Genomic DNA, 12,762 nt, shown 5'->3' on the forward strand with positions numbered 1-12,762 from the left:
CGAAACCAGAATTCTAAGAGATATAAATCTAGAATAGGAAAAAATACTACCTGTGATATCAGGTTGAAATTAGAAACATCAGTTTTAACTCATGATTTATAAAACTGCTTATGTGTTAGTGCGGCATACATATTTCTTAGCTCTGTCCACAAAGGAACATTCCTAATGACCACATCTCAGTTTCTAAATATCATTCTCCAGTAAAAGGAAAAGAGCTCTTTGAAGAAATAGCTAATTCTGGGGCTGAGGCCAAACCTGGAGTGAACCAAGAGCATCTTGAGCAAAAAAGGAATTGTTCAAAATTGATGGAAGCGATTAGGGAAATGCAAATCAAAATTACAATGAGATACCACCTCACACCTGTTAGAATGGTTATTACCAACAAGACAAGTAATTACAAGTGTTGGAGAGGTTGTGGAGAAAAAGGAACCCTCATTCACTGCTGGTAGGAATGTAAACTGGTACAGCTACTATTGAAAGCAATATGGAGATTCCTAAAAAATTTAAAAATAAAGCCACCATATGACCCAACAACCTCCCTTCTTGCATATCTGCTCAAAAAATTTGAAAACATTTATTTGCAAAGATATATGCACCCTTATGTTCATTGTAGCATTACTCATGATAATCAAAACATGGAAACAACCAAAGTATCCTTCAGATATGATTGGATAAAGAAGATATGGTACATAAATACAATAGAATATTAATCAAACATAAGATAAAATACTGTCATTTGTAACAACATGGATGAATCTTGAAAATATCATGCTAAGTGAAATGTCAGACACAAAAAGTCAAGAACCATATAAGTTTACTCATGTGCAGGACATAAAAAATGAAAGCAACAAATGAACAAACAAGAAAAGCAAAAACTCATAGACACAAACAACAGAATGGTGGTTATCGACGGGGGAAAGGGATAGAGCAGCAGAAAATGAAAAAGGAGATCAAATATATGGTGACAAAAGGAGATTTGACTTTGAGTGGTAAACACACAATGCAATACACAGATGATGTATTATAGAATTGTACACTTGAAAGCTATATACTTTTATTAACTAACATCATACAAAAAAAATTTATTTAAAAACTGGTGAAGACATGTCAAAGGATAATGGATGAAACACATACTGGCCAAATTTGGAGTAATTAGAGAATCAAAATGAAAGTCAAGAATGGAATATAACACACTGTATATAAAATAAGAATCCATGTGCCAATACTAACACTACAATATAGGAGGGAGATAAAAAAATGTTATTCTTTACAGAAAAATGCAACTAATTGTCAAAGATAATATAAAAATAGAAAAATCACTACTTCATAATCACTATAGTAACATGATTCAGAAAATAATCACCAATGAGTTCTAAGACCAATGAGTGAAAAACGGTTAGGGAACAGATTAGTCACATACTCTAAAAGTATCACTCCACAGATCACTTATTAATTACAAAGAGTAATAGGTACCTTTCTCACAGATACCCCTTAACCACTGTGTGCCTCCTGATGTGAAGCATTGAAAAAAACAAAACATTGATTCTGTAATATTCCTGCCAAAAATAATTAATTAACCTAATCATGAGGATGTGCCAAATGTACCGTAAGAGAATAAACAGACATAAAAATTAAACAAAATGTGTGATACTTGTCTGGATATGGCAGCAGGGAAAATGAAAGAAAAAAGACATTAGTGGAATAACTGGAGAAATTAGTATATGGGCTGTATATTAAATGGTAAATTTTATGCATGTGGTCATTGTATTGTGGTTATGAAAGAAAATGGTCATTCTCAGGAAACTACAGATGGCTGTATTGAGAATCAAATATGATGAAGTGTGGCACTTGCAATGGCTTAGTTTTGCGTGGGATAAGTGGATATATGTATTTTATTTTTTTACTCATTCAAAATCAAATGTTTGAGAAAGAGAGAAAATGTCAAATTTTAGTAAGTGGAACATTTAAGTAAAAGGAATATGATATTCATCTTACCACTCCTGTAACTTTTCTGAAGATTTAAGACTCTTTAAAAGAAAATTAATTTTTTAAAGAAGGTAATACAGGATAGGTGAGAATAAACTAGTCAGGGAAAAGCAGAATTAGATGTTTTAGAAAAGGAGGGAGAAAAAAGGTATACATTGCCTACTTGGTATTATTGCCAACTTACCACTAAGTGAAGGGGGTGTTTAAATAAGCAATCCTATCTAATAAAAGAGTAATATGCAAAGTGAACATCATTCCAACATACAAGATGGCTTCCCCATGTGGACACAAAATGGACACCACAAGATGGCCAGCAGGGGAGGGCGGTTGGGAGAGACCAGGTCTGCAAGGAAGGGCTGTTGTGGCAATCAGGCCAGCAGGGGAGGGCAGTGGGAAGGACCATGCCAGCAGGGGAGGGCAGTTTGGGGTGATCAGGTCTGCAGGAGAGGGCAGTTAGGGGTGACCAGGCCTTCAGGGGAGGGCAGTTGGAGGGGATCAGGCCTGCAGGGGAGAGTAGTTGGGAAGGACCAGGCCTACAAGGGAAAGCAGTTGGGGGAAATCAACCCTGTAGGGGAGGTAGTTAGGGGTGACCAGGCTGGCAGAGGAGGGAAGTTGAGGGTGACCAGGTCTGCAGGGAAGGGTAGTTGGGGGGGAGGGGACCCAGACTTGCAGGGGAGAGCAGTTGGGGGGGGGGGGGGGACAACAGGCCTGCAGGGAAGGGCAGTTAGTGATAACCAGGCCTACAGGGGAGGGAAGTTAGGGGTAAACATGCTGGCAGTTAGGCATCAATCAGGCTGGCAGGGGAGTGGTTAGAGGATGATCAGGCTGGTAGGCAGAAGCGGGCAAGCAATCAGGAAGGCAGGCAGGTGAGAAGCTGGGAGCCAGCAGTGCTGGATTGTGAGAGGGATCCCAGATTGGAGAGGGAGCAGGCTGGGCTGAGGGACACCCCTCACCTCCCCCCCTGCTGTGCACAAATTTCATGCACTGGGCCTCTAGTGAATATATAAAGGAGAAATTCTAGAAGATCTGAAAAGGCAGGTCAATGTTTATAAAACATGAAAATGTAAAGACCTTAAGTCAATATGAGCCATAATATACTTTTGCCAATGGACAGACCTAAAAGATCAACAAAAGGGATTAAGAAACCCAAAATATATCTCAAGCATGCAATAATGATTTCATTCAACTTTCTTAACTGTCTTTATTGACATTTAATGCATGGGTATCTACTTTACATTTCACTGTATATCAGCTTTAGCAGATCAATTTTTATTACGAATAGAAGTGAAAAACTCAAAGCCCACAGGAGTCGGTGGGTGTTGGGAATTAGTGAAGTAGGCCAGCATTTTAAATTGCATTTTCTGAATAAATATACTATCATTTATTTTTACAAAAGACTATGTTATCATCACTGTTTTTTAAACATGTGGCCCAGGCTATCTTACATTTCAATATTTTTAAATAGAGTCAGTATAAATAATAATATATTTCCTTCAACAACAGCATAAATATGACAATCAATGGCAATTGCCAATATGTAGATATGACACGGGTTATGGCTTAGTGGAAAAACCCTATCCCTTGTACAACACTGCTCCTCAGGGCAAGTCTATTACTACCATGCTTAGAAAGAGCCTAGGCTGGAAAAGCAGATTTTTATGTGAATTCAATTGACTTTTAAAAGTTGGCAACTAATTTTTTTTAAAGTTAAGCACTATGTAAGCCAACAACCATTTGATAAATTGTTTCTGGTCCATGACTGCCAATCAGCAGCCTCTGATTTAAACTCTGAAGTTCTAATGGCATCCTTATTCACTTTAGCTTACTGAGAAATTATCCTTGTTTTCTGTTACCTTCCTGTCAATAGAAGGTTTTGCAAAAAATGAATATTTAAATTTTGGATCAAATATCCTAATAACAAGAATTCTTCCCAAGCAAGTTGACATAAATTAATTTTAGTACTTTTATAGGTGAGAAAAGAGATGCTTAGAGAGATGGCATAGTGTGCTCCAGTAGCACAAAGCTGACAGAATTTAAACCTTCTAAGTGCAAAGCTCTCGTTCTTTCCAATCACCCTGTGATATAGACTGAATTGTGTCAACCCCAAAATTCGTATGTTACAGCCCTAACATCCTATGTGACTACATTTGAAGATAGGGCCTTTGAAGGTTAAGTGAAATCCTAAGATGGGGTCCTCATACAATAGGACTGGTGTCCTTATAAAAAGAGGAAGTCATCAGGAGGAGGCACAGAGAATAGCCATGCGAGGACACACCAAGGGGAAACTAATGCTGCTGTTAGTTTGATCTGGACTTCCAGCCTCCAGAACTGTGAGAAAACAAATTTCTGTTATTTAAGTCATACAATCTGTGCCTATTTTGTTATGGCAATCGTAGCAAACAAATGCATACTGTTACCTCAAAATAAATACCTATATTAATCATTAAAGATACCTCAAAAAGCTTTATATTACATGCCATTTGTATTTAAATTAGCAATTCCATCTGTTAATTCCATATTTCAAAAGAGGCACAAAAATATTGAGAGCTAAACCTGAGGTGGATCATTTGATCACATTGAGCTTTTGACCCTTACTGTATAAAGAGTCATGTGAATAATGTGCTGACCACTGCCCTCCACAAGTGCGTAAACAAATAAAGAGCTACAAACTAAATAAATATGTGCCTTAGGTGTGTTACAATGCCATGTTCTAATAATGCGAAGCTCTGAAGGAACCTAAAAACAAAGAAGAAATCATAGGCCCTGCTTTTTCAAACTATTTCTTATGCAATACTGCTTTACTAGTATTTGTTTGTTGTTGTTTTTTGTTTGTTTACAGAAGATGGTATTTATCAGTCCATACAAATATCCATTATCAAAACTATCAATATATCAACTTTTTTAGTTTATTCTCCATAAACAGCACACAGCCATAATGCCTAACTAGAAACTATTATACAACTAGAGGCCCCATGTATGAAATGCATGCAAGAGCAGCCCTTCCTTCCCCCTGCTGCCAGCACCCGCTTCCCTCTGGCACCTGGGACCCCGGCTTCCCTCACAGCCCTGGCTTCATCTGGAAGGTCGTCCAGTCTAATTAGCATAGTATGCTTTTATTATTATAGATATTATTATAGATGGTACTTATTGTGTGTCCCAATAACTGTGAAAAGAGCTTTATACACATTATTACAGTCAATCCTCACAATAACCCACCCTCAGTAGGTATTATGTCCTTCTTACAAATCACCTTATGGGGTTCTTTGTATTTTACCTTCAAATATCTCAAAAATTACATTCTTGATGAATCTAGATCCATAAATACACTCTCGATCTAAAATATTTGCTACTTCTAAAATATTTTAAGTCCTATCTAGACATTTACAAAAGAGCAATTACATCTGCACATAGCACAGGATGACATAGAGATTCAAACCAAACTCCTAAAAATCATATATATTTCCATTAAAAATCAATTGAGTTAAGTCATGAATCAAAAATGGTCAAATATCAGCAGTTTACATAGTTCAACTTTATATGAGATGCAAAAATAAAAATTAAAAAAAACCTTACCTTAATGAAGGTGACCCTATCATTAGCTTAGACAAAAATGAAACACAGTTTTATGGGGGAATACTTTTTCTGCAACACTTATCAGTGATCAAGAGGCTGACTCTTTCAATTGGTTCAATATGTGAGATGGTTTTTCATGCAAAATGACAATTTACTACTGTAACTTCATCCACACTTCCTAATTTTCCCATCTCTGACATAAACTTGATTTCAGATTAACAATATATTAACTACATGCTAACCATGTGCAAAGTTATATTCTAGATATTTGGGATTTCCTGCCATTTCATGATACCATAGTGATTAGCTAGGTATTAATAATAGGAAAGAAGCAAAGGGAAGGCCAGACATTATAAGCATGTCATTGGGCAGCTTCACCAGGAAGTTGCAATTTCCCACACCCCAGGGAACCACTGGCCTACTCCCTGCAAAACACTGGGGGGGGGGGGGGGGGGGGGGGGGGGGCTTACCAAAGAGGAGATAGATGCATTCACTGTGAGATTGGGACGGTATAGGGAAAATACCTGCCAGTCACCTGGGAACAGAGATCATTGGCCAGAATGGATATGGCCTCTGCCAGTGGGCGAAAATTTGGGAATACATAATCTCCTAAACAAAGGAGTTCACGCTTTGTTGGCACTCTCGTTGCTCCTGGTTCTCTTGTTGCTCTTGTGGTTCTCTTGTTCCTGCTTCTTTGCATTTGTCTATATGGTCCACAGCCATGTGGACCCTACAAGCAATGGACTAATGTACTGCAGTTGGGAACACAAGCTAAGTCAGCCTGATGCTGACTGTTGTGTGCAAATATGGAATGGAAATTCAGGACACCGGCTCTGATTTTAGCCCTGCTAAAGGCAAAATGGAAACTTCTTTCTTGGGACTCGGCAAAATGAAGGCTTGGAAACTCAGGGGTTTGACTCCACCGAAATAAAGCTTTCTACAATATCACATCCTTCCATGTGAGTCTCAGAAAAATTTTTAAACCCACTCCTACTAACAACATTGGTAACACTATTAAGTATCATCAAGCTAAAGGCATAGTAAATAACCTAAAAATGTCATTTGACTCAAAGAATGATTTAAGTATACTTCCATTCAAAGCATAAGAAATGTTAAAAGGTTCTTCAGAGAATAAAAAATACCTAAAGCTGGTTCGATCTAAGTCAAAATTTCATAAACAATAATGGTAATCTATTATAAGCAACTGATTTAGAAATTGAAATATAGTAATTTTCTCTTCAAGTACTACATTCATTATTGGAAAAACGTTAAGCCATATTATTGAAGAATCAGTAGGAACCCAAACCATGAGTTTGTTTTCTTTATGCATTAAAAATGCTTCTTTGTGGTCCTCTATACACCTGCCACTCAAAGTGCACTCTGAGACCAGAAGCACCTCCTCAGCTGGGATCTTGTTAAAAATGCAGATTCTGAAACTCACCCACAACCTGAAGAATCAGAATCTGCATTTTAATAATATTGCAAGGTTATCCTATGCACATCGAAGTTCAAGAAGTACTCCCCTACAACACAGGTTCTTACCTTTGGCCTTAGGGTCAATATGAGTTTCATGAATCCCCTAAAATTTCACACAGAAATTTTTGTAAATGAATATACATACGTCTTACTGGGGAAAAACTCCATATATTTTTATCAGACTCTCAAAGTAATATATTGCCCCAAGTAGGTTAAGAACCACTGCCCTGCAGGATTCTATGCCACAGTTTAAAAGTCAAAATATTTCGAAAACTATTTACGCTGCTCTCAATGAGGTCTGTTGAAGAATGACAAGAATGAAGGTCAGCACGTCACAGTGGGTCACGAAAGACCTTATCTGAAGAATTTATTCACACCATGCAAGAACTATGCCAAGAAACCAGTTTGGAGACATCTAAATAAATAATTCTCTACATGAGGTTTGAGATTAAGAATGTGCTCTTCAAGAAGATTCAAACTGAGAAGTAAATAAATATAAAGTAGACATTTTTTTAGAGATAGGATGCCATTAGATGACAGTGTAGGGCTGAATTCTTGTTGTAAGAGCTCAATCAGCAAATTTCTAATGTGAATTCTGTTTGATTTGGGATATGGGAGCATTTCAAGAACTTAACTTCCAAGCACATTCTTCTAATACTTCCTTTATGAGGAACCCAAACACACTTTACTAGTCCCACCATCTTCATCTTCTCTGGTCCTTAGAAGATAAAATGAAGAAGAAATATGGCACAAAATTTAAAAGGGACGTGCTCAGGATATTCTTGAGTTAATGATAAAGAATGGCTCCTTTCCAGAAGGTTCTCAGTGATATATGAGAACTGTGTATATATTTCAGTCTTTTAACTTATCATCTAAGCATCTTTCAGGGTATGTATTACCCTGGAACATAGACTATGTCTAAGTTCTGTTTCCTTAAGGCATAGTGCCTGAAAGAATTTAATTTCCTTGACAGGCACCCAAAATGTAAATAAAAGGCATTAACTGGTCTTTCTTGAGACTGATTCTTTACTGTATAACTATTGTAACTTGTCATCAGTGATGAGCCTAATAATTGACAGTATGGTCTCCAGGGTAGATCTATATCCTACAGTACCAATCATTCCAGGCAAGGAAAATGCTGGAAGATAATTCAGGGTATCAAGTCTTCCCTGCCCCTTTCTATTTCCATGGGTATTAGGCAAGCACCTGATTCTTTTTTTAGCTCTATTTCTTAGAGATATTAAAAGTCCTTGTTACCCAAGTACAATAGGGATTATGATAAAATTTTCACACATTGTTAACTATTAATGTACCTCATTTGTACACTAAACATATCCTGATAAAGTATGAATTTTAAATGCAATCAATCACTTATATTGTATCCTCTCAATAATGATAACTATATAAAAATATAGTACTTTACACATATCATAGTCTCTCAGACATTCAATCAAATGTAAATGCTAATGCTTTGGACACATAATTAACTTAGTTATTTGCTTTTCAGCCCTAACAGGTTTTTTTAAAAATATATTTTATTGATTTTTTTTGATTTTTTTTTTTTTTTTTTTTTTATAGAGAGGAAGGTAGAGGGATAGAGAGTTAGAAACATCGATGAGAGAGAAACATCGATCAGCTGCCTCCTGCACACTCCCCATTGGGCATGTGCCCGCATCCAAGGTACATGCCCTTGACCAGAATCAAACCTGGGACCCTTGAGTCCGCAGGACGATGCTCTATCCACTGAGCCAAACCAGTTAGGGTTTAGCCCTAACAGTTTAAATGGTGACTATTCAATTTTTGACATGAAAAAGGAATAATAATAAGGACAGAGATATTGGCATTAGTAATACTTAATAGTCATGAGGAAAGAAGAGTACTGAAAAATAGGGAAGTAACTAACATTTACATAAACCAGCTTTATGACAGGCACTTGTGCAAACCTATGGGGGCAGAGAATACTATCTTGACTTGATAGATGAATACACTAAAGTTCCAACAGATTAAACAATTACCTAAGATTATGAAGTTAGACAGTAACAAGTTTTTGGGAGAAGAGGAGCGTAAGGAGAGTAGTAAGGTATAGCAAAGGACAAGGAAGGGGACAAGTCAGTGAGCCCCGTTTTGTGTGGAGAAATAAAACAATTAAAAGGAGACAAGTACTTAAAGGCAAACAGGTTAACTGAGTATAGGAGTAAATGGTTCCTCGCACATGTCACTGGACATTTTAAAAGTAAATGAATGGGGGTTTTTGCTAATGTTGAAAAAATAAAATGATAGAGCCAGGATTTGTCTGATTCCCAACGATCATGCTACAACCACCAGACTCACTGAGAAACTAATCCCATTATACAAATAAGTATTTACAAAAACATTTTAACAGGAAATCTCACGTCAAGGGAGTTTTATTTTTAAAAACCCATTAAATACGTTTCCAACAACAAAGAAGGATATAAAAATATGTACTAGCTAAGCCACTTAATCTTATTCTTTACCTGAAAGTGATACAGATCTAATCTAAGAGGTTATGGATATGTCACAAAATTCCCAGATTCTCTATAATAGCTCATACATTTATTTCCTTCAGAAATGTATTCTAAACTTTATAATTTCAATCGGAACCATAACTCAAGGCAGAGAAATTCTGTTGTTCATTCCCCACTATTAAAATACCATCTTTTATTGGTCTCCAGAGACCTTTTCCCAGTTTCAGTGCAGGCCACCTAGATCTTTCTCCAGATCAGATAAACTCTCCTCTTCCCTTAGTGTAGAACCTACCCAGACAGTGTACAATCAAAAGACCCTGAAACATAAGAAATGGACACGTGCATTTAAAATCTAAAGAATTAAAATCTAAGATATCTTAGTGCATCTTCATTTCCTTAAATTGGAACTTATTTGTATTTAAAATAATATTAAATTCCAGAATATCACAGAAGCTGTATTAAATGAGTAGATTCTCCATCACATCTCAAACATACTGTATTTAAACCTAACAACAGTCTCACAGCCCCAGTTCAAACGTTAGTTACCTCTTCTTCATCTTCTTCATCTTCAACATCCAGAATTCCTGAATCCTGTTCAGACTTGGGGCTGGTGCTTTCTATCTCCGTATCAAAAATTGTATATGCATCTTTCTTAGCTTTTCTCTTGCTACCTATTCTGGGTTGTTGCAAGACGATGTTATCCAGGTTTCTTTGTTGCTGGGCCTATGACAGAGAAATGCACACGCACATTAAGAAAAAAGGGGGGGAAAGCAATTAAGCATTCAAAAAGCTTACTTTCAACAAATTGGTATCATAAAGAAAACATAACAAAATACCTTAATACACAAAGTTTTAGTCCCAGAAATAAACCCAAACATATTTAGGTATACATTTTTAACCCTGAATTTACCCTTCTTGATTCGTTTTCCCAGTTTCCATTGGGGGGTGGGGAATAATCAGTCAATTCAGTATTACCATCATACTTTTTAAATATACCCACTAAATCATCACAAAAATGAAATCTACCCATTCTCCTCTAAGTAGCCAAGAGACGAGTGCAAGAGAAATGGCATGCTGGAACCATGCAGTGGGGAATAGCTCAGGGGACTCTTAAAAGCAGTTGTGGGGATGTAAGAGATCAACACAATTCTCCTGATTAAAAATAAAATATCTTAATAGAGTAATTCGAACTAACTAACCCAACAGGATTTCATTACTTAATCCGTAGAAAACAAAGTTTTAAAGAATTTCTTCTGAACTCTTCGAGAAAAGGAAGTGTAATCCCCTCAACTTAATAAAATAGACTCAAATGATGATGTGGTGTCAACAGATACAGAGGTGGGCAGCATCACTTTCCAGGGTCAACAGTGTAAGTATTAAACCGGACGGCATTAGAGCTGGACGTGACCTCAGTCCCCACTCAGGAGACTGAGGCCAGAAGACAAAGGATTTGATGGGGTCTAGTTAACAATAAATCAGAATCTCTAAGTGTGATCTTCTAAATTCTGTATTAGTGATCTTCCCACTATTCCAACAGTCCCTCAAAGCATGGCAACATGCTTCCCTAAAAAGGGGGTTCTGTGATCAAATACATAGGAAACACTGCATATCGTGAAGCCTTCTTCTAGACATATAATGTTTATTAACAGAGTAAAAATAAGGAGAACTTCATTCTAAAAAACTTCTTTGATTTAATCCAGCATATTCCAAAAGTATTTCATAATGGAAGTTTCCTTTTTCTAGTAATACTTAACATCATCCTAAAATATAAAGCCTAAGAATTTTGACAATTAAAATATATATATTTTAATCAATATATGATATTTCTCCTCAGTGACAAACAGATATTAGTTCAAGAGAAAATCAATTTCCAAATATTCTAAATGAGATTAAGGAATTCAAGAGGAATATTAAGTATAAGTTAGTCCAGGCATGGTTAATAGGACAGAGAAAAACTTGAACTATGTGAGCTTGTTTCTGCCAAGAAAATGAAAAGAATCTACATTCCAGAGATTTGAATCAATGGACAAACTTGTTTCTCTACATAGTACTCATTGATATTTTGCTTTGACTTACATAAAAATGGTAACAAAGGCATTCAAAAACACTTAATTTAGGTTTGTACATAAAACATACATATCTTTCAAGCATTAAAATTAGATACAATATTCTTTCTTTTGTCTCAAAAGTAAATTCTTCCCCCTTAACTTTTCCTGCAAACCACACAAAAAGGGATCAAGGCCTCTGGGGAGGCACAAAGGAAGGAGAACTTCCTAAAGCTTTTACTCTTTGAAAAGCAAGCCCTCAACTGGAGTGGCCACTTGTCCCCTAACTCTATTGTCTCCTTCAGTAAGCAATACCAAAAACTTTTTCATAAGTTGATCTTATTTTATTGAATCCTAAGTTAATTATTTTTCTATCACAACCAATAAAATAGTACCAGTGTATCAAAAGTAATTAAGAGAAGCCATGCTTAATTTTAAATCTCCTATGACCTGTTTTTTTTAGATGCTATGTATCTGGTTTTCACATCAATTTGGAAGAACACAAATTAAGACAGCAAACCCTATGGTGGAAATGAAAGCATTTCAAGTACTATTCCAAAGCTCCATCGAACCTGGGGTCTCTGTTAGCATTATCAAGGCTTCTCTGGTGTGTAAAAAAAGTAGTCAGGGCAGAGCTGCTGAGCAGGAACGGGCCAGATTAGAAATACTGCATCACAGGTAGAATAATGAAATAAATTCTCAGATGTTACCCATTATGGCTGCAAATGAAAATTACCAGCTATTCAGAATGTATGTATGGGACTGGCAAGAGTGGAGAAGAGTAAATATAGATATCAACATATAAATACATACATATATATTAAAATAAAAAGCCCTTGGGGTGGGGAGGAGACGGTAAATACCCTTCAGAGATCTCTTCTAATGCTATAAGCTATATCACCAGGACCATTTATTCTGTCCCTCCAGAGACAACCTTTATAATCATCAGCCAAAGAAGCAGCTGCCTTCTGCCACGTGGGTTGAAATGGAGGCAGGAGGATACGAAGCATACAAGTAAGAGTTAGACCTCAGAAAGCATTTAGGCGTTTTCTTTTTCTTCGTTGTTCATTATTTTTTTGAATTATTTTTACACATTTAAACACCTTTTCCTTAAGTTTCCCTCATATACACTCTTCTCTGGTTTCCTAATATATAGAAATTAAGCAAGGTTTGTTCCTCAATCCCTCTTCTCTTAC

The 12,762-nt window shown here is 36.5% G+C and overlaps 1 protein-coding gene across 8 annotated transcripts in view; it reads right to left on the minus strand.

The window, feature by feature from the left end:
• EXOC6B (exocyst complex component 6B) overlaps positions 1-12,762 on the minus strand; it is a 470,364-nt gene that overhangs the window by 292,988 nt on the left and 164,614 nt on the right. For all 8 annotated transcript variants that reach the window (XM_084901284.1, XM_084901290.1, XM_084901283.1 and 5 more), the window contains one exon: positions 10,068-10,244. In XM_084901284.1, coding sequence (XP_084757410.1) covers positions 10,068-10,244 — 177 coding nt within the window. The remainder of the gene's footprint in view (positions 1-10,067; positions 10,245-12,762) is intronic.

This window comes from Pipistrellus hanaki, assembly GCF_964339955.1.
Source record: "Pipistrellus hanaki genome assembly, chromosome: 12".
NCBI lineage: Eukaryota > Metazoa > Chordata > Mammalia > Chiroptera > Vespertilionidae > Pipistrellus > Pipistrellus hanaki.